Genomic DNA, 23,230 nt, shown 5'->3' on the forward strand with positions numbered 1-23,230 from the left:
ATTGCCTCAGTGCGTCATGCTATCTACAGAGATGTTGCAAGTGTATGGGTTTATGTTTTTATTAAGGATTTTACTTATGATTATAGACATGTGAATGCCCCATCTCAATAACTATGGAAATTAAGGCTCATTTCATTAGGTAGGTGGTTCAAAGTAACCACCTGATTTGTTTCAAGATGGATGCTGAGTTCCTAAATTTGCTTAATGATTTAAATAAAATAATTAAAAAAAAGTATTTTAGCATCCAATAACTGAGAACAAAATATTTGGGGTAATTGATTACTTATTTTGCATTCATTTATGATAAGGAGCTGTTTTTGTTTTACTCTTTTGTGCTACAAATCAATTGCACCCCCCTTCCTTTTTTTCAGTGGTTTGCTGACTAAAAGCTCATGCTCCCTAATTTAGCTCTAGCTGAAATTACTGAAAGAGAGCCGCCTGTTAACCAGCTCCAGCTACAGGAAGAAAACCTTACAGGGTTTTTAGAGCTAAACCTGTGTGTTGAAGGCTGCCGCCTACCTTGGTCTCAGGATCAGTCAGGGCCTAACAACCTGGCAGGTGACGGTACTATGATGCAACATTAGTGGCTTAGTGATACAGCTTTTGGGTTTACCCTGGTTTTTCACTGTTTGCCTCCTAGCCTGATCTTTTACTTGAGATAAGCGATTAACAGCTAAGAAGTCTCAGTTCTCCAGAACATGGTGTCACCACAAATTGATGATATCACAGACCACCTCCTTGCGCAGATAGAAAGGTTTTTGATAAGTCTTTGTCTTCAGTAGCGTTTCAGTAAGAAATATAGATTCTTAGGAGTGACCTGCTTTTTTTCTTTTAGGCCTAAAACATTTAAATAATTTTGTACTGTATGCCTTAAATTAATGACCCTAATGCCGGACACCGATCTGTACTTATTAACCTTATATTAAATTCTCATGTAGACTAAGCTTACATTTGAATTATAACTATTCTTGAATTGCTCTTAGACTGTTAAACACCATGAAGGCTGCAGATGAAAGAGTGAGGCTAAAGATTAATTGAATGGAATAACAATTGTAATCCGACTGCTTCTTCTATAATAATTAAAGAGATCTAATGTTGATAAGTGTGATAACTTAGTCTTTATTTTTGCCAGGTTTCCTTCCTGGTTTCAGATAGTCCAAATTTATTGATGTCGTAGATGTTTTCAATTCAGAGCAAAGCTTAACGCCCCCATGTTCATACATTGCCTTTAATGTTAAACTACTCCTTTCATGTGCACTTGGTCCCCTGCTTTGGGGCAATAGTTGTATTGTTTTCAAATGGTTCTCTGCCCAGAACCATGTGTTTAAGTTCTTAATTATTATTGTTTTAATTATAGAATTTTATTTTCCTGTGTAAAATTATTTGCTTCTTTTCATTAGAATTATCAATGTTTCTGATTGGTCATACTCAGCAATACCACTTTAAAAGAATGTGTTTCATATTAGACTTGGAACCTCTGTGTTTACTTATCCAGTTTTGCGTTTGTGTGATCACAAGGCCTGACTGTTGATGTTGGGGTAAAGCTACGTAGAGTGAATGATTTTTGGTTATTTGCTTGCTAGCTACTTTAGGGCAAGACCCTATGGTCTACACCCTAGACAAGTCGCCAGTATTTATTATTTGAATGATATCTTACATTTAAAAAATCTATTGCAACAAGACACATTTATGCTAAAATAGAGAAGCAAAATGCTGATGTGAAAGTCATGACAGGGAAGCTTTTATACACCTTGGTTTTGTTCTTCTCTCTTCATCTTAAGAGATTTTTAAAAAGCAACGAAAAACCCCCCCAGTAGCTTTGTCATTGAAAACTCCTTTAGGCCTACTTTTTACTGTACAAAGATCAGGAATCAACAAGGTCATTGATGAAGAACCTAACCTGTAAACAGAATTGATAATGGCCCTGCTACCAATAAAAGCTTATCAATACCTGTAACAAAAGGTCTGACTTTCCCACACAGGCTGCCCCGCATCGGCTAACCAAACAACTGAGTGCTAATTGTTAGCAATATCAGATCTTCACATACAGTAGCCCATCTCTACTAGCCACTGTGAAACTGTAGTATGTTTATTATGGATGTAATTAGAGCTGGGCGATAGAACGATAACGATATGTATCGCGATATAACTTTTACTCGATAGAGAAATTAAGCTATCGCGATAGACCTCGCCGCTCTTGTCCTCTTTAAAAAAAAAAAAAAAAAAAAAAAGGTCAGCCGATCCAAATTCAGTAGCGCAGAGCTGAACCAATCACAGCCGCAGCGTCACGTCGCGTGACTTGTTATGTACAGCACAAGTGCCAAGCCGCACATGTGTTTGTTTGGGAAGCAGCCAGCGGGTAATGGAGCCAGCGCATAATGGAGGAAATGAGTGTGCCGACTAGAAAAATCAACCGAGCGTGACCGAAGAGAAAACAGATGATGGTTCCAATGCCGGAGAGATTGTCGAACGGAAGAGCCAAAGAAGTTCCGTAGTGTGAAGGTATTTCGGCTATTTCAAGTCTGACAAAAAACAGAGTAGCGTGCACTGTAAATTGTGCCGAAAGCAAGTCTGGAAATACAATAAACTGGTGCATGCGTCACACTGTGCGCCGCGTTATTGTTTCGGTGAAATGAATTTCTACAATACTGTTAATTCTACTCTCTGCAGTGTTTAAATGCTTACATATACACACAGTTACTGTCCCTCCACACATACGACTCGGTTCTGCTTCTATGCCGCAGCTTTGTTTACTTTTTCCCACCGAGGCTTCTAGACTTCTGATTGGCCAACATTTCTGCACGGTTAGGAATCTAGCGCCACCTGCTGCTTTGGCATGTTCATAGCAGCGTTTTCCTTCATTTCTGCCTTTATGTGTGGACGGGATTATTTTTTTAAAACGAAAACAGAAAATCTCAGTTTTCAAAAATACCCGTGTACGTGTGGACGTAGCCTCAGTCTCTGACTGGAAGCGCTAATTCGTCATTCGGCTTTTGTCAGACTAAAGTAACTGTTAAAACTGTTTGAAAAGCTCAGCTATACAACAAGGAGAGATTGAGAATTTCCTTTTAGTTCTCAGTTTATTTGATATTGACAAAAGTTAGTCAGTTTTGTCTGTTCTTCTGTAAAACAAACTAAGATTTATTTTTAGAATTAATATTTTGTTTCTAAGTGGAATTGACAATTTAGTCTGTTTCATTTGTTCTATTTTGAAACTTAAACGCTTTAGCGGCTGCCTTTTGTGTAGTTTGCAATATTTGCCTTTATTTATCTGAAAAAGTCTCATGTTCCTTAAGTACATCTACCCTGTTGAACTTATTATGGGAAATAAATATTTAAAAACAAGCTGCTGATTATTTCACATTTTACTTGTGAGCAACGGCACATTTAAATCTTACAAATATAGTTATTTGGCTTATATCGTGATAGATATCGTTATCGCCTGAAATGAAAAAAACATATCGTGATATGAAAAAATCTCATATCGCCCAGCTCTAATATATACATCCATAATATTACATGTACACTGTAGTTCAGTAGTTCTCTCATCTTGCCAGAAATGTTGCGTTTGGGAAACAAGAATCAGTTCTCATTAAGAGTGTTTCAGATTTGACTGGTGTCTGTTAGTCACCTAGGTCTGAAAATATCTGTTCCTTTTATTGATCTCTGCCAAGAACCATGAGGCACGAGACAGTAACTATTGTAGACAGGAGATTTCTTTTTCATTCATTCATTTATGTATTTATTTAGAAGAATACATTTGAAGAAGCACCAGCAACCTATACTTTTTTTGTTTATTTTCAATACATGACATCTTTGACTGCTACAGTTCAATCAGTAATCTGGGATTTGATATTATAAACTCCTTTCCTTTCATCTATTTCTAAGAAGTACATTTACTTTTATAGGATGCCAGAAGGTGTGTATCCTCAAACATAGCTTCATTTATCAGTAGACACTGTGCCTCCAGCGGGATAAAGGTAGGGGATTCCCATCCTTACATCACAACTAAAGACTCCGTTTATTCAGACCGCAGGTCTTCACAGTGGTTGATTCTCCACAGTATCCCACAATCCAGTAGATTCCCTAAATTTGTTCTCGTCTTTATTAATTAGGGATTGACTAAAATTCATCTACACAGATTGAATGTGTCCAGTGTAATAAAAAGATTTATTTTGTATGTCCTTTTAGACCCATAAGAGATACCTTTGTAATAATGTGACCTATTCCTCTTCAGCTATTTTTTCCTTTAATCAGGAAAAACACATGCAGTACAGTTAATAAACCAAACTAAATGCTAATTATTACAGTATTTAGTGCTGTGCATCTTTGCTGTTAAAGATTGAATGTCTTTTTTGCAGCGTGAATTATTTTTGTGCCTTTGATGTTTCTACATGGTAATCCTCAGGTTAGGCATGCCAGGGCATGTTTATAGCATAGATGATTTATGGTAGTCTAGTGCACCTGGCTAAAATAAATTATACATTTATAAAACAGACCACATTTGTTTTATCTCCAAAAAAATGAAACAAAAGGAAAGAAAAAAACTAACAAACTTACTCAGTTAGGATCAAATTATGTTCAAGTTTCATACAGAGCGCTGTCCTCTTGACTGACAGACTGATGAGATCAGCTCAAGTTGGTTTCATCAGTGTAACGTGTATTATTGTATCACCAGTGTGTGAATGTGTGTGTGAATGGGTGGATGACTGGATATGTAAAGCGCTTTGGGGTCCGTAGGGACTAGTAAAGTGCTATATAAATACAGGCCATTTACCATTTATTCACATAGCCACCCATGTCTTTTAAAAAATTGAATTCAAATGTTGTTATGTGGTTAATTTTTGTAGATGTTATATTTTCTGGAAATTTAGTTTTGAAACCTTCATATAAACTGACTAAAAATAAGCGAAAATATGGCTCTCTTACTTGGACAGCATGCTATACTTGAATACAGTTTAGCTTACTGTAATTGAAGCTTGGTATAAAAGGTTTGAATGGTCAAAGGTCAGTTTAGCTCAGGCTAGTTTTGTAGTTATCTGTGATTTTACGTAAAGTAGTAAAGTGCAGCTGTTTTCGCGTGAGAACACACTCTGTATATAAAAGATGGACCTACCCCCATCAACTGTTGTGAAATCCTGACTTAAATACTTAGGATTTAGTTAACATTTTGTAATACTATTGTTCATGGAGCCAGAAGTGGCCATATGCGGATGCAAAATGGATTGACAGACACCAGCGAATTAGTGATAATTATAGACAGAAATTAAATACTACAGTTTAGTTGGAGTTACAAACATTTTGTGCAGTTAACAATAAAGGAAAATGTATTATCTGTTAGATCATTTCATTACAAACACTGTAAAAGTGAGCAACATAACAGATGCAGTTGAGAGGTACAGCTAAGTAGCTCGAATTAGCTTAGCTGGTGTAAACCCTGGTGCATGCTGGGTTAGTGAGGCCTAAAAATGCTTATTTGCACAATGGAAGCTGCTCACCATTGGGCCTTGCTGCAAGCTTGTTTTATAGCTATGTTGCGCCGTTCCTGGTTTTATGTAATAGTAACACTGCACAGTTGCCCTTGAGAGCAAACTAGCTGTCTTTGATGCTGAGATCTGTGCAGGCAACACTGAGCGTGAGTCATCCAGAAGCCCACACACAAATACTTTCAGCAGCAGTTTTTCCATGCTCAGGAATTACAGCATTGTCATGAAAACAGTAGTAGCTGATGTTTTTCCTCAAAACACGAAAAGTTGTTTTCAGTATTGAAGAGGTATTTTGAGTAAATAATTAGCAGAATAGTCAATCGGCCTAATTAACAGGCAACGTTTTGTCGTGCTTCAGCAGTGTTATAATTTGTTGAGAATGGTTAACAGGATTTTCCCAAGAGGCCTGCAGTTGATAAAAAGCACATGCCATAAGTAATTGTTCAATGCATATTAACTGCTTTTTTTTTCTTCTGAATTCTCATAATTTAATGTAATCATGTAAGGAAAGAAGTTAAAACCAAAAAGGATTCTACTGAGTGCTCAAAACAATCGGATCAGTGTCCATAAAATTGAGCTTCGGTGCCCTTGCAAGCCAACATGGCTTTATATAATTGTTTACATAATATTCTCCTCTGACTTTGTCTGGCGGGGTTTAGCTGTGGGTAGTGAGATGCCTTCAGAAACACAAACTATGACTTAAGGTTTTTGTGTTGATGCTCAAACTACCTGCTGTGTTTTCTATGACCACTGTGACCTGATTACTATCTCTTCACCCAGCAGCCTGTTAGAGTGAGCCATTTGTCCTTGTTTAGCACTGTGTACTTGTAAACACAGTTTTGTTTTGTTTTTTTTTTTTTTTTTGTTTTTTGTTTTTTTCCTTTTCTCTTTTTTAACAGCCTGTAAACGACTTTCAAAGAGAGTTAAACCTGGTCTCTTATGGGGAAGTTAGATTATGTGTTGTTGTTGTTGTTGTTGAGGAATCACTATCAGTGAAATTTTATGACCTAACATGTAGTCTGGATTTTTCATTTTGTCATTAAAAAACCTTTTGTATTATAACCCCATGAAGTAAAGTGTGATTTTTTTTTTTTTTTTTCTCTTTTTTTTTTTTTTTTTCTTTTTTAGATTTTTCATCTAATAATAGCAGTAGAGTTTCATTTTCTGGTTCATTTTAATCTGTGATCATCTGTATTCTTTTTGATGCAATGAGGTTTTTAAGAGTTTAATCAGGGTAAAATGTTCTTTATTAAAGGGTAATCTCTTAAGTATTGCCATATGTTGTTTGTTACAGGTCTTTCACCTTCTCCTTCCTGTGACAAATGTTGAGGCCTAACATCTCTTAGAGGTGAGGGTGAGGACAGGTCGGAGTGTCGGTCAGCTGCATCAAGTTTTGTCCCATGAGAGTGACTGTACCATCCAGGCACCTCCAGTGACCAGGGCTGTGGCTGTGGTGGGCCCGGCCCAGGAGGCCTTTTTGTACATCACTCCAGGCTCCTGCTGACCTGTGCTGCTCTCACCATGGATCAGCAAAGAGACAAGTATGGCGACCGACAAAGGAGCGCTAAAGTGTCCCAGGGAGGCCGCAGCGGACACCCGTCGCGGCCATCTGGCTCCTCCAGCTCCTCTGGGGTTCTCATGGTGGGGCCAAATTTTCGTGTGGGCAAGAAGATCGGTTGTGGAAACTTTGGCGAATTGAAGCTTGGTAAGCTGAATCTCAATCAGATGTTAAAATATTTATGCAGGACATGATTTGCTAGCAGACATAGCAGACATGGATGCTGCAAAGGTTGCTGGAAGTATGTCATCTAATCTATTACAGAGTTATCTTTTCTCTAAAATAGTGTAATTTATTTTTAAAACATCTGAACCATGCTTTTGCTCTCCTGTCTTATTCCAGGAAAAAATCTCTACACAAATGAGTATGTAGCTATTAAACTGGTAAGTGCACTCTTGCTTTTATTGCTTGACTTCTCACATCTGCAGATGATTTTTAGAATCAATTTTAATGCTAAAGTCATTACTTTTAAAGCGCTTCATTATGTGAAAAAGGTCCAATACGGAAATTAGTAATAGTAGGATCAGAAATGTTGGTACAGAAAACATTGAAAGCATGGTTTGCTTTATTGTAATTGCTTGAATATAACAGTCTGAACTAGATGCACATTGAAAACAGAATAAAACAGATGCTTACTGTTAGTCTTTCCTCCGTGTTCAGTATTAGGTGTTGATATTAAAGTGATTTTCAGATGGGCTATTTTGACTGCAATTTGCAGTGGTGCAATCGTAGTGTTGTAACTGTTCTTGAGGAGAAATGTGAGTGAGGTGTAGATGCTCAGCTAGGCGTGTCTCTCCAGCGGCTGCTGGACTGGAAATCATGGCTCCTGACTCATGCCCTTATTATTGCTCACCAGAGAGTTGTAATTTGCTACAGAATCAACGTATTAAGCTTACCAACCAAATGGCTTTTAGCTACTCGCTCTATTGTATGGTGTGCTGACACTTGAGCTGGAAAAAAAAAAAAAAAAGAAGTTTCAATTTAAAGTGTGTTGAGTTTGAAAGTTCAGAACAGTTAACTGGAAATAAAGTTTAGAATTTGGGGGCACAGCAAAGTGACTGTTTTAGGTATATTTTTAAGTATATTCAAACTATTTTTCTTTAGCTCAAATGTGATGTTTTGTTGAAGTGTTGCTCTGAATATTGACCCATACACAAACATTTGCAAGGTGAAATTCATAGCATTAAAACTGCATTTATTCCAGTGTTTATGTCCGATTTATTGAACGCTGGTCTGATGTGTTTACCATTCAGGAACCAGTGAAGTCGAGGGCACCACAGCTGCATTTAGAGTACCGGTTCTACAAAACACTTGGAACTGCAGGTAAGGTCACAGATTTGTTTTCTACTCCCGTCTGGTGGTTTTATGTGACTTCATGATAGTGATTTGACTGTTTTGGAAGATCGGCCTAAAGATTGCATCATTTCCACAACAAGTGATTACTCTTCTCAGGTTACATATTGAAATTAAGCTGACTTTAATCTCCGGGAGTGTGTATATGACTGGATGAATGCCTACGTGCATAGAAAGCATGTTGAACAGTGACCTTGGGTGAAAATAGTATTGCCAGAGGTGCAGTTCACTATGAAAGGTGGTTTCTATTTTCACTTCCATTGGGCTGCTTTGCTTCTGTTTTGGCAGTGAGTGCCAGAGTCTGTGCTGTGCTTTGGACCTATAATGCTTCATTAGGTGGCAAGAACTTGTTTAGAGATTCAGGTTGAAACAGAAAAATAATTTTTGTATTTTGCTGTGATCAGTTCAGGCACATGAGCCTGAACGAACCTTGCTTCTGAAGTCGCAAAACTCAACTCTATATGGACGTCTTCAGGTTTTGGGCAAGTTGTTGAAGCACAGAGAGTGTAACACAATGTTTCCCACTCAGGATTACTGTAGCCCTTTCAACTGGCTCAAGGGCTTGGCTCAGTTCATTAGTCAGGTTCTACTGTTTAGGCTTCAGATCAAGATAGTGTTGTTTTCCTCGTGGAACCACTGCTGGGTCAGACAGTGCAGTAGTCACAAGCCATCTTTGTTCCAGAAGCCTGGGTAACCTGATAAATACTATTCTAGTGAATACTTACATCTTGAAGCATGTGCTGTGGTGTGCTCATTTGCAGCTGCTTATCCTTTAGCTCAGTGAATGCCGTCTAATTGCTGATGCCCGTCCATGCTTTTATACCAAAATCTTTACAGCTGCTACAACATTAGCACCATTGTCATGGACAACAGCTTTTTCTTTCTGTGGTGGAATGTCGAAGTTGACAAGACCGTCCTCAAGCCATTCTCCAATAGGGCTGTTCGATATAACGATATATATCGGATGACTGTATAAAAACGTCTATCGTTTCCTATGACGCTACCGTTTGTTTCATGGTGTCGTAAAATAAACTGTTTACGGCAATATTTTTTTCATTGTTTTGATGGTCACTGTAGCGGCTATATTAATTTCGTAAAGTTCTCTTTTCTCTTATATTTAATATAACCACTCTACGGACCGACAAGCGCGTGTTGTTAGCAACAACGACGGTAAAACCATCGCGTGGCTCCGCTGTCCGCTTGTTTGTTTTCCCACATAAACCTTTCACAATAAAGCTCAAGATCCTGTTGAGACTTTGCATACTCTTTCACGTGATTCTTTATTTTGAAGAGAGTTTATGGATGAGAAGCAAAAAAGAGCCGTCAGGTGCTAAAAAATAAACCTTAGACTCAAACTTTGAAAGAAAATGGTGGCCGTTACAACTTATGTTTAAAAATGTATCGTTTCATGCATGGGTTAAAACACTGGACTCCATGTAAAGGACGCCCAGCTGGAAACACTTCACGCAAGTTGCCCGAGATTCACAGAATTTACATAAAATGTTACATTTTTGTGATTTATATTGTTGCCAGGACGATAAATGTCTTATATCGGGATATGAGATTTTGGTCATATCACACAGCCCTAATCTCCAATATATGCAGCGTGTGTTCTCGTCAGAAGCATTGTTATCAGTCTGCGGGTCTCTATTCACCAATCCTTACGAATAATGTGAAACATCACCCCTCGATACGCCTCTGTAGCGAGGCTCAAGCTAGGGAGTGCAAGGAGTGCAAGGCTCAGTCTCCTGCAAGCTTAAATTATGGTCTCACAGAAGTGTCAGTTAGGGGTTAACACCCACCACAAACGTATTCTAGTGCAGTCCTCCAAAATCTCTGCTGCATGTCCTAATCAATCAGGATTTGACTGACCTAATCGTCAGACGAGTTGGCTCAAATAGGGAATGGAGTGACAGTGGGAGAAGCTTGGGGGAAAAAATAAATCAAAGATCAGAAATACGTTGTTTTAAAGCTCTTTGTATGTTGTAACTTTGCTCTTCTCTGTGGCTGGCTGATGGACCATCAACAGCATGAGTAAGAGTAGCCCACAGACTGGCTGTATGACAACAAACCCTCTGTGCTGGTGGACTGTCAGTCCATAATTGCCTGCGAATTGCCTTTGCCCTACCCCTGCTCAGGTGTGAAACAAGCATAAAGGGCAGTTTTTTTTGTTTTTTGACCTCTTCATAGTTTACTTTCAGGAAGTAAGTTCTTGAAGTAACTGTGTACCTGGGAATGAAAGTGGAAATTATATTCAGAAGCCCTTTGTCTTCCACCATTGAGTGTTCAAAATGCAAGTCAGCAGCATGCTCAGCTGAACATGGTGCAGCTGTCTGAACAAAGTTTTTTGCATACAACTCTGTGACTTACTGAAAAGGACAGTAACAAATAATTCATTGTCCAACAGTGGCTTAGTTTTACTGGTATAGTATATTTTTACTGGCATCAGAAGAAGTTTAGCTTTTTCTTTTGTTTGAAATGGTCTCAAACTAGTCTTCATCTTTGTCTTGTTCCACTATTTTATTCTTTCTCCATCACACCATTAATCATGATATAATTTTGAGGCTATATTTTTTTTAATATATTTATATATATTATCAAGTCTTATATATTTCATTTTTTTTTCTTCCTTTTTTCTAAGTAGCTTGTGCAGTTGAAAACTGAAAACGCTTGCATTGTTTGATTAAGCTGACATGGTGAATTTTTAGCAATGAGTTGGTTATTTACATATTTGGCAAAGCAGCATAACATTCATTCAGACCTGTACTTTCAAAAATCTGGCCAGTCTAAGTCTCAATCTTTGCACTTGCTTTTTGGCCTGTCTTGATGTTTCATAGGGAAATGTGAATCTTAAGGTTGTAAATGTTCCCCTATTGTAACCAGTTAGACCAGTTAGTCATGGACTTAACTTAAAAAAAAACTTCAAGGAACTAAAAAAAAACCCAATTACCCCGCAGCCCAAAACACAACAATATTATTATTATTATTATTATTATTGTTATTCACTCATAATGCCTACAATTTGTCCCTTGCACCGTTTGATTTGTAGTGTGAAACAGTGATTTTAGTTTTAATGGTACCCACACTGCCAGCCATTTTTATTTTTCCAGATTATCCAGATGCCCAACAAATCTTATTATCTAGCTTTCAGAATGAAATGCAAAGCAATAACTGACAACTTCTCGGTTTGTCATAAAAGATTAGTCAGGATTTGCTGACGCATCACTGTTACAGCAACCACTAGCAAGAATGTTGGCAGGATCAAATGAGCACCACAGAGAATGAAATTAAGTCATTTTTTAAGTGTTGGTACTAAAGGAAATGGGTGTGAAGGCTAGAAACAATGGAACTATGGAAAAATCTTTTTTTTTAAAACAGTATCCACGGTTGTCTTGGTAAAATGGGTACAATAATAATGGATACATATCAGATATATTGACCCAAACGAGCTTTTGAGGTCATTTTGTTTTTGTTTGGTTTTAATTTGTTACCTAATGTGCTCTTTAAAACATAGAGATGTTACAGTGTTTAGGGATGACCCCAGTAACAGTTTGTCATGGAAAATAAAAGCCTTTTTTTGTGTCGTGGGTGATCTTTGATGTGCTTTTTTGGAGCTCTACATGCATATGTGATAACCCGACAGGGAGTATAATGGCTATTGTTTTGCAAAGGCAAGGGCTGGAAAAGGCCAACTGTGCGGAAACTCATTAAATATTTAGAGAGTGGGTCTGCCTCTCTTAGTACTAACCTGCCTCTGTCCTCTTCTTCCAGATGGGATAACGTGACCTCATTTCTTCTTGGCTGTGTACTGTGCTACATTCCTCTCAGCCAATGTGGTTATCACAATGTCTGCATGATGGGGTCTTTATGAATTAATGTGGTTTGACTCAGCTGCTCTGTCAGGTGTTGTTATCTGATGCATAAACAACTATCGCTGGATATTAATGAGGATGATTCAATTAAAAATCAAGCATCATCTTGCAGTTAATATTTGCCATCGCAATCAGGGGTGCATCATCGCTTTGGTTTTACAAGCCAGTGAGATTATGACACAGCATTGTGAGGAGGGCAAAAATGTTTCTAAGAGCGTGAGGGTTTGTTCAGGGGTGGGTGGAGATTGTTGAGCTGTTAAAGGTATTGGCAGGCAGACCTCGTCATGAAACACTACACCATCTCTGTAAGCACTGCAGGGCACAACGAGTAAACATGTCCAATGGTGACACAGTTTAATAGATGTTACCGACATGTAAAGAAAAGGCCAAAGGTTTTATCGTGTGTGTGTGTGTGTGTGTGTGTGTGTGTGTGTGTGTGTGTGTGTGTGTGTGTGTGTGTGTGTGTGTCCACTTATGGGGAAATCATAGATATATGTTGAAGAAAATTGAGCTTCTTTCATTACAGCTAGATTTGAGTGAAAATAATTAGAGAAAATGAGGGATTAGAGAAACCATAAAGTGGTGTTTTTGTGTGCTTTTAGAAATTAAAGAGCCCAATGTTCTTGAGTGTGTTTAAAGGGAGACTTAAAGATCGAAAAGAACCACAGGATTTTCCTGCAGCTTTTATTTTTGCATAGAATGATAGAGTATAATGTTTGTTTTTAACACCATAGTTGCTGTATAATTACAGATGTTGATTTCTTGTCACTTAAAGGAAGCACAGCATTTTCAAGGGGATTCATTATGCTCATTTAAACTCCTAGAGTGGCTTTGCACAATTCTCAGTTCAAAATTACCCTTGTTTATCTTGTACTGGACCTGAGTGCAGACCGTTACTTCATTCTGACTGAAACAAACCATTTTAGTTCCTTCATCTTTAAGACCACCCTCCCTGTTTTCCATTCTTATGACTGGCTGCCTCTCTGTGTGCCTGAGAGATCTGGCTCTTTACTCTTTATGACATCAGACAGAGCTAAGAGCAGAAAAAAAAAATGGCCTTGAGAGAGTTAACAGAGTTCAAGCATTACTCGCATATATGCGAGTAACAGAGTTCAAGCATTACTCGCATATATGCGAGTAACAGAGTTCAAGCATTACTCGCATATATGCGAGTAATGCTTGAACTCTGTTACTCGCATATATGCGAGTAATGCTTGAACTCTGTTACTCGCATATATGCGAGTAATGCTTGAACTCTGTTACTCGCATATATGCGAGTAATGCTTGAACTCTGTTAACTCTCTCAAGGCCATTTTTTTTCTGCTCTTAGCTCTGCATTATTGCTTTGCATTTCATACTGCATTATTGGTAAATATGTCCACATCCATTTATAACAGTATGTAGACTGAAAATATGGAAAAGCATGTTAGTGTTGTTGTTGTTGTTGTTTGTTTTTTGTTAACAATGATATTTATTTCACGAAACCGTTAAAAGAATTCAGATTTTATTTCAAATTAATTAATAAAACAGCAAAAACGATATGCTGGTTGTTGAGCTTTTACAGGTGAAATGCAAATATGTGTAACAAAATGCCACAGTAGTCAAATAATTGGTCCAACAAATGAGCACATTGACAGCCATCTGCACAGGTTTAGGGAAAGCAGCCACTGAACAACAGAAGCAAGCCAGCAAATACGTCTGTTAGAAATTGAAAGGGGCCAGCTTGATGTTGATTTGAGGGTAGAGCTGAGCAACCAATCGCAGGCTATATCAGTAGTGCAGGCAGCCAATCAAAGATGGATCTGCACGATGTGCAAAATCTTGCATCAGGCAGGAGCTGGCTGTATTCCAGGAGTTTGGTGTGGAGCTGCTGTAGAACCATCACGAGGAGCCTGCTCACAATTTTCTCAGTAAAACCCACCCATTAGTAATATACAGTGGAAAAATCTGTCCACCAGTCTTTGATTTGCTTATCCTGTTATGGCGGGCTGGAGTCTCTCCTAGCTTACAGTGGTTGACGCGTAGCGCAGTACAGTCTTGGACAAATAAAGTCTCTCACAACACTGACAAACACACAGAGCATAGTGAGAAAAGGGAGTTCACGCCTACAGTCAATTTAGAGTCACGAATTCACCAAACCTGCGTTATATTAGACTGTGGGAGGAAACCCACGCATGCATAAGGAGAACATGCGATCTTCACAGAGAAAGCGTCACACACTAATCCAAAATTAATTTCTGTAAGATATTCATTTTCTTCTAACCTGATTACAAATGGTAAATGGCCTGTATTTATATAGCGCTTTACTAGTCCCTAAGGACCCCAAAGCGCTTTACATATCCAGTCATCCACCCATTCACACACAGTCTTTCTGTGATGCGTTTCAGCACTCTTGTTGTGCAATCTGGTCCACAACGCATGTCTACCAAAGAAATGACAGTTATGTGGCATTTTGGGCCTGTGGAAGACTTGATCCTTGACTTTGGGTTGAAAAATTGCACATACAGATTTCAGTGTCACAACCTGTGAATAAATGGGGGAGTGTGTCTTGGCTAGGATGAGCTGTCTTCATTTATCATGCATTCACGAGCAATGTGTAGATTTGTGCAGGTTTTAGGTGCATATTTCCTTCAAAATATTGCTCCAATAAAGGCAATCCCTCAGTGCTGTTCTCCGTATTCAGTCACTTTTGCATCCCGTCCACTTTGTTGAAAATGCAGACTTTGTCTATGCTCTGTGCAAATACTGAAGAAACTCTTACAGTCCAGGTGAGCACACAGAGCAGTCATTGCAATCTTTATGTTTACAAAAATTGAAAGAGAGAAGTGGTACCTGCAAAATTGGTAGCTTCCAACAGCGTTTGAGTTTTCCTGTGGAATTGCTGTGTGTGGTTGTGGACAAAAAGGTTCAGTCTTTAATGTTTGTTTGACTTTTGTGCTGTAGACAACAGTGGTTTGACCATCCCCATTGCTAGTTAAAAGCTAGATCCATATTGTTTTAAACTGTTTATCAACTTATTTACCGCACATCTCCAATCTGACACATTTTTAGGCCTCCCACAGGCACACAGGGTTTCAAGCCACTCATTCCTATGGTACAATTAGCAACCCACAGAACTACATAATGGTGTCCAGAAGCACAGGATGGAGCGCAGCATGACTCCTACATGCCCATATGCTTGCTGACAGCATTTATGCCACCTTTCATACTGCAGTGCATTTCCCATTACCCAGCTGGCAAGCCAAATGTCTCCAGCAACATGTTTAATATAAATACATCAGTGCACAAAATTTGGGAGTATTATTTGTATTTAGCTTTTTGTCGGTTTGTTTTGCCATTATTTTGAAAAACAAACAAACAGTGTCGTCACACCTTCATATGGCATATAATAATAATAATAATAATAACAATAATAATAATAATAATAATAAACCAAACCATTACAATGGGGACTGACATCCTGTCCATAACTTTTTCTTTTCTTTTCTATTCAAGCTTGTCCATTGAAAGAGAGATGCAAATTTACATTTCAGTGTTGTGTTTAAAGGGACTATTAGAGCTTTGTTAGATTTCACTATAAAACTATTTGCTTAGGGGTTGTTTGGATGAGAGGAGTTTTAATGATGGATGCATTTTAAATCTACATATGTATCTAATCTACATGTATACTTGCATCGCAACACACACAAGAAAGAAGACGGTTACTTTCAAAGTCTGATGCAAAAGATGATTGATGATTGAAAGACTGACTTTAGGATCTTTTTTTTTTTTTTTTTTTAACTTTGCAATTATACTGTATGTCCAAGGACTGAGTATAACTTTATTATTCTGTTATAGCAAGGTCCTTATGATTGGATCTCCCTTTGAAGTTTCTTGAGAGGACCTTTTTAATAGGAGTCTGACTAGAAGTAAGCACAGCCAAACTTTGAGTCATGCTTCCCTGAAGGCAGTTAACAGTTTGACCTGATTTCCTGTTCTTTGAAACTAAAGTTCAGGCGGTGGTCAGGATAACAACAAAGAATACAAATGTTACCACCAATTACGATTGCATGTGCATATAACTGTAAATCCTGCAGATGGAATATATATTTAGATTCTGTGACGTGCCTATAATTGAAATTAAAACTGCAGGAGGAAATCAGTGCACATGTTGCGCTCCCCCCCCCCCCTCCCAAGTTTAACTGTTAGAAGGAGCTTTCATTCCCAGATTACACATACAAAGAATTAAAAGAGCACTAGCCTTTATGCAAGTTCCAGTGGCATCGGACTGATCACCCAAGACTAAATTACACTGTGGCAAGAGGTAAAATAAGAGCCGGGTTGACAGATGGACAGGATTTTTGAGCAGTGAGAGTGAGTAGAGCAGACAGATCATAATTCAGTTGGGAGGTTGTGATATGAGCCAGAGAAAAGATTAGTTTTCAGCTTGCAGAGGCAGAATGACACAGTATTTCACCTCAGGGTTAATGTTTACCTAGCAGCGCTCTGTCCTCAACGACCTCGTAGTGCTCCTCCTCCTATCGGTCCATTTGAGGGCCTCTTATGGTTGACCTTGGACCCAAGTTGGAAACGTCATTAGTCAAGGGAGACGGGAATAATAAACAGATTTTAAATACTGTATACAAATGAAAAACACTGAGCTTTTTCTGTATGTCGTGTTTAGTACCCCAGCTTTTGAGAGTTGTCTTGGATTACTTTTAGATACTTTAAAATAAATAACATATATAAAGGCAACTACTGGGTTTGTGTCTCCTTGTAATTTTTATTTCTTTCCTCCTCGTATTTTAGCAGAAGGTGTGCCTCAGGTGTTTTACTTTGGGCCCTGTGGGAAGTACAATGCCATGGTACTGGAGCTGCTTGGCCCAAGTCTAGAAGACCTCTTTGACCTGTGCGACCGGACTTTTTCACTGAAGACCGTGTTAATGATAGCAATTCAGCTGGTGGGTTTGGAGCTTTGTATGACACCATCACAAAAACTTCTACTCACTTACTATGACTGATGAAATCAAATACATTGAACATAAAAACTCTGTGAAATTTCTATGAAATGGTTCAAATCACCATCAGCCTATATGCAGAAATGGCACAAAACTATTTGCTACTTAATATAGTAGCTGGAGTTAGACTAACAAGTTCATAATCAAAAAATAAAATGTTTACTGTAGTTTAACAATTTGCATGGCAAGTTCAGCACAATTTACATTTCCAGTTAATGACATATTTTCAGTAAAATCCATTTTCATACTATAGGAATGAACCCTTGTTTCAAAAACTATCCTGGCTGGATATTTCAGAGGCTTAATCCACCAAGCCTTTACATTTTATAGTATGCTCCAGAATTCCCAGTACAAAATGATTCTTATTGAGTAAACTGTCCATATAGCTGATTTTACAAGTCTTGCCTGAATACCTGAGGTTCTTGGAGCTTGTGGAGAGTGACTCTCCTATTACCGAGTATGCAAATTAGCAATCTGTTAGTATATGCATTCTTCTGGGCAGATTTGGGTAGACTGGAAGCTGTCGTGAAGCGCAAAGTCATGCACATCAAAATTTCTGACGTTTCATTTTGTCAGCACAAAAACTGCAGTGCTCTTGTAATATAGATATCCTCTGAAAAAAATGTAAAGACCTCCATAGAAGCTCAGCACAGAGGTTTCCTAAAGACTGCATCGCAGCCACCTCACATTATGAATTTATTATGTTGCTCACCTTTAATTTTTTTCCTAAAACAAGACAGTGATTCCACTGTAAGTGCAACAAGTTAACCTTAAGTGTTAAAAAGTTGTCGTGCTTTTTTTTTTTTTTTTTTTTTTTTTTTAAATAAACCATAATGCTGAAATTCATTATAACTGAGAAAATAATGTCAACTTGGTTCAGCAGAAAAACCCATTTTCAATAACTGTGACTCTGATTTAGTGGCCAATCATTTACCATGACTGATGTGTTCTTCATCACCAGATTTCACGAATGGAGTATGTGCACTCTAAAAATCTCATCTATAGAGATGTAAAGCCCGAAAACTTTCTCATTGGACGGCAAGGAAATAAAAAGGAACACATCATTCACATCATTGACTTTGGCCTGGCCAAAGAGTACATCGACCCCGAGACCAAAAAACACATTCCCTACCGGGAGCACAAGAGCTTAACTGGTACTGCGCGATATATGTCCATCAATACACACTTAGGCAAAGGTAAGAATGATTTTATTGTTGTTGTTCTGGGACGTCTGTTTGTAAAACGGATGCTTTGGGACATAGTTGTTGAATTGTGTCAGTGAGATGTTATATCTATTAATACAGAGCAAAGTCGGCGAGATGACCTGGAGGCTCTGGGCCACATGTTCATGTATTTTCTTCGTGGGAGTCTACCTTGGCAAGGGCTAAAGGTATGTAAAGTATATTGACAGTTTCCGAGATTCTTTCATCAGGACTCTAGTCATTGTATAACCTTAAATTCTAACACACTCTGAGTTGCTGTGTAATTTATATTATTTACCCATCAGTAGCTGTGGCATGTGCTGAAAGTCTGTTCAATATGACTGAGAAAATGTACTTCCGAAGACTTCAGCTTTCATTGTGTTTATCTCTCCATTGGCACATTTAAGTCTTTCTTAATGAATATTAAAAAAAAAAAGACTAAACAAAGGTTACAGTTGAAAATGAACCAGCTGTTATTTTGTGCTCACAGTTCAAAATTCATAATCTTTAGAAGCTTTTCTTCAGGCTAATGTGTACAGAGTGGTACAGTTGGTTGTTAATTGAAGCAGTAAGCTTCCTATTCCTCTTTGCTTACTACTCTGAATCCTTTCTGCTTAACCACCTGAAAATCTCCCAGAAAGTTGATTCTGTTCATCACTTGACAAAACGTTTCTCCCACTGAAAACGCTACGTCCAGATGAACAGAATCAGCTTTCTGAGATTTCCTTACTTTGATTGAACATGCAACAAGAAACCTCAAATCAGTGGTTCCCAAACTTTTTTTGCTAGGCCCCCCTTTGTTTTACAAGAAAAATGCCCCGCCCCCCCGCAAGCATGCACGCACACGCACAAACACATCCTCCAACCACACACACCCTTATTTTGCTCCATTGCGGTTTATTTCACACCTCAAACATTAAGTAAACAATTAAAAATTACAGGTAGTAATAAAATAAACTACTAACTCTTTTACGCTGCGTCCACACCTACACGGGTATTTTTGAAAACGCAGCTGTTTCGTCCACATGTAAACGGCGTTTCGAATCACCGAAAACTGTATTCCTCGTCCACACGTAAACACAAAAAAGGAGTTTTAAAAATCTGAGTTGGTCACGCAACGTCAAAGGTCTGTGCCTTTTTTCACATCACGCTGTACGCCACGTTATTGTTTAAATGAGATGAATTGCAGAATGGCAGATAGTCAGATTAACAGTATTTTGTCTCTATCTGCAGGTTTTACACGCTTACATATACACACGCAGTTACTGTCCCTCCATTTACAAAGGCAAAGGCATAACGGTGTGATTATTTTACGTGTAGTTGTTTTTTTCAACATTGCTGTCAATCAATTTTTCAAAAAATGCCTCTCTGTGCAAAATGGGTTTAAAAACATAAACAACTGTGGGATACTGTTAGTCCGTGATTTGAACCGAGGGAACAAATCGTGGCAGGATCAGTCTGATGTTATTTGTATCCCGCTGTAACTTTACTGTATAAAAATCTAACATCTCCAAAATGTCAGGAGTAGTTAGTCATTACAACAAGTGTGTGTGTGTGTGACCTAAAAATCAAGAATGTGGGATACTGTTTGTCCGTGATTTGAAGAGCCCAGCGCGTGCTCCCGACGAAGGGAAAAGCAATTCTGCAGGGGACCTACCTTGGCACTTGTGCAGGTGAAGCCAAAGGGAAGATATGCTTCACCATATTTTCTAGTCTTTGGCTCAGAATGAAGTTGGTTTGGAAACATATTCAGCGATGCTTCATCTCCTGCTTTGCGTTTGTGTGGGCGCCCCGTGCTAGCAGTGTCCAAGCATTTTCCCCCCTGCTTTTCATACCGTGCCCCCCCTGCAATGGCTCTGCGCCCCCCCACTTTGGGAAGGTCTGCCTTAAATGGTCTTGATGGCAATAAAGTGATCAGTAGTATCATGCTGTGTCTCCAGTCATGGAAGCTCAGTTGATTTTTCAGAGAGAGCGTTTACTTCAGACACATTAAACAAGAAAAAACACTTTGCTTTGAATCTTTTTCAGGCTGACACACTGAAAGAACGATACCAGAAGATTGGAGACACAAAACGAAACACTCCCATCGAGGTCCTCTGTGAGAACTTTCCAGGTATGCTATTGATGGCTGTAATCTCACTTTTGGATCAGCTTGTGAGCCTTGATAGTGTGAATACTGGCTGTGATGTAACGTGATTTTTCAGATAAAATGATCTAAATGTCGTCCCACTACACAATTTGTACGGATTTATCCTCATGAAAGGTGAGAACATTCTTGTTGGTTCTGTGTAATACAGAGGAGATGGCCACCTACTTGCGATATGTGAGGCGGTTGGACTTCTTTGAAAAGCCAGACTATGAATATTTGAGGACTTTGTTCACGGAACTGTTTGAGAGAAAAGGATACACCTTTGACTACACCTACGACTGGGTTGGCAGGCAGATTGTGAGTAACGGATCACATTTTACATGTCAGTAATTTCACCTGTTTGACTGCAGAGCTGAATTCATTGTTATTCCCCTCAGCCCACACCGGTGGGGTCTGTCCATATAGACTCTGGAGCATCTGCAGTCACGAGAGAGAGCCATCCTCATAGAGACCGACCCTCACAGCACCCACCAATCAGAAACCAGGTACGTCCGGTTGAGCAATGGGGACCAGACTGCTTCTTGCCATGCTGTGGTCCAGTGGATGGACCCATGGTGCATTACAGCCTGAAACTCCCTTTACTCTCTGTATGATGATCTCTTTGCCAAGCAAAGCTTATGTGCATGCAGTGACAATAGGATGTGCTATGCAAGTATTCTTTTGAACATCTCTGTATATTTAAATGCTGGAAAATTAGTTTTAAGGCATCAGGGCAAATTTATCCCAGTCATCTTTGCCTTCGTGTTTTTGGATTTACTGTGCGCTTTAGATATTGTAGATAAACTTTTGGCAAGTGTTTAAGACCATAAATTAAATGAAACTAAATTCTGGTAATTAAAAGCAGCCCACAAAGATGAAGGCTGACTGAAATAAAGCTTTGTAATCATTCACATATTCTACAGTGTAGAATAGAGGCACTTAGGGAGAACTTTTTTGGGTATATATGGGTTTTGTGCCCATGTTGTCAGTGCACCTGCTTTTCGATGCTATTTGGGTGCTTTAAATGCAAATTTCAGAGCCAGGGTTGAATTGTCGCAGTCTATGCTACAAATGAAAGACTTGAATAGCTGTTAGTTAGTCTGGTTGAATTTGATCTACAGTTTTGCGTGTGTAAACACATTTGCTTTGAATCCAATTTAATTCATTGCTGGTATGAAGATGAGCTGGAAAATAAATTGCTGGCTTTATAAAGCTCTGAGCATTTAAATAGGTTACTTGTTAGTGGTTCATGCTTATTTTTTTGTTATTCAGGTGTAATGAGATTGAGGCCAAAGTTTGAGACCTGTGAGCTTAACTCCATTAGGCTTCAGGCTCATTAGTTTCTGATTCAGTTTTATGGCTGAAGCCTTGCTATGATTTTGATTTACTTTTTTTTTTTTTCAATTTTGTTCATTTATTTATTTTTTCTTCTCCATATCTCATGCTGCTTTGCATGGTTACCTTGCCTCGCACACCCAAATATCCATCTTTCCTTCACCCCCCTCCCCTTCCCATTGCACTTTCAAACCCACTTCCCTTCACATCACCGACGCCACCCCCGATTCCTAAGCAGACAGCAGCCTCAGATCGACGAGGAGCATGGGAGGTGCAGCCCGCACGCCAAGCAAACTCCTCCTATCTGACCTCCCACCTGACAGCGGACAGGCACGGGGGCTCAGTGCAGGTATACACCCCTCACCTGATCAACCGGCAGCCCCCACCCAATCTCCATGGAGTCAGATCTGTCTCAAATAATCCAAACAAAGATAAATACACTCATAATATGGCTTGTAAATGGAAGGGAAAGACGCAAAGGCATTTTTGTGACACAATTTGTTTTCCCCCCCCGCTTGGGGAAACGATATATTTTCAAGGGATTAGTCTTATTTTGAGACAAATATTTTATTTGCGAGTTAAACAACTATGAATACTTAGGAAACTCGTGTTTAGCAAAGTACTCAAGCATTTAATTCCTATTATTTTGCAAATAATTTTGCTACTGAACTGGCATTTTTATTCATCTTCATTATCTAAAAGCTCATAATAATCACAAAACACTGATATAGTTACTAATGCTTTATGCCAGACATGAATTGCATTTATTAAGTGTTTTAGCTTCATGTGTGAGACAGATCTACAACCATATACCCCCCCCCCCCCCCCCCCCCCCCCCCCTCCAACCCTTTTGCCCCTGGCTGGGAAATGTTAATTTTCTGCTCCACCATATGCATGTCATCTGGTGCTACCCACCCCAGATGGTGAAAGTGTGATTTAGCTTTATAAACAGCAGCCCTTCTTGGGGCATTTTGATCTCCGGTCCTACAACTCTTCATGATGCTTGGACATTCTTTGCAAGATCAAGAAGCCTTCTGCATGGCAGAACGACCTGGCATAGCTAGCTAATTGCATGCTTCTAAACCATTATAGGCCTTTATGCTTAAAGGAACATATTTTAGTAATTTTGTCTCCTAGCCCATTCCAAAGACTGTCTCGGTCTTCAACAGGGTTTGTTTTGCTTCTGGGGATTCCTTTTACTAAATGGCATTCACTTAAAAATAGTTTGGAAATGTAAACATTTTTATACATATATTGTGAAACTAGATCATTCCCTGGAGTGCCATTGGTAGAAGCATG

At 38.8% G+C, this 23,230-nt stretch overlaps 1 protein-coding gene across 6 annotated transcripts in view; it reads left to right on the forward strand.

The window, feature by feature from the left end:
* The window catches only part of csnk1g1 (casein kinase 1, gamma 1), a 39,066-nt gene that overhangs the window by 3,056 nt on the left and 12,780 nt on the right, over positions 1–23,230 (forward strand). For 2 of the 6 annotated variants that reach the window (XM_086293175.1, XM_086293192.1), the window contains exons 2-11: positions 6,781–7,191; positions 7,387–7,427; positions 8,298–8,367; positions 17,058–17,209; positions 18,228–18,462; positions 18,571–18,656; positions 20,497–20,581; positions 20,766–20,914; positions 20,995–21,102; positions 22,170–22,280. In XM_086293175.1, the coding sequence (XP_086149301.1) occupies positions 7,008–7,191; positions 7,387–7,427; positions 8,298–8,367; positions 17,058–17,209; positions 18,228–18,462; positions 18,571–18,656; positions 20,497–20,581; positions 20,766–20,914; positions 20,995–21,102; positions 22,170–22,280 (1,221 nt within the window). In that variant the 5' untranslated portion in view covers positions 6,781–7,007. The remainder of the gene's footprint in view (positions 1–6,780; positions 7,192–7,386; positions 7,428–8,297; positions 8,368–17,057; positions 17,210–18,227; positions 18,463–18,570; positions 18,657–20,496; positions 20,582–20,765; positions 20,915–20,994; positions 21,103–22,169; positions 22,281–23,230) is intronic. The other 4 variants (XM_086293200.1, XM_086293210.1, XM_086293183.1 and 1 more) reach the window with 3 other exon arrangements.

This window comes from Aulonocara sp. 'chitande type north' Nkhata Bay, linkage group LG1 (assembly GCF_057382095.1).
Source record: "Aulonocara sp. 'chitande type north' Nkhata Bay isolate Kocher_YH1m ecotype deep benthic linkage group LG1, A_spYH_male_GT1.1, whole genome shotgun sequence".
NCBI classification, from domain to species: Eukaryota; Metazoa; Chordata; class Actinopteri; order Cichliformes; family Cichlidae; genus Aulonocara; species Aulonocara sp. 'chitande type north' Nkhata Bay.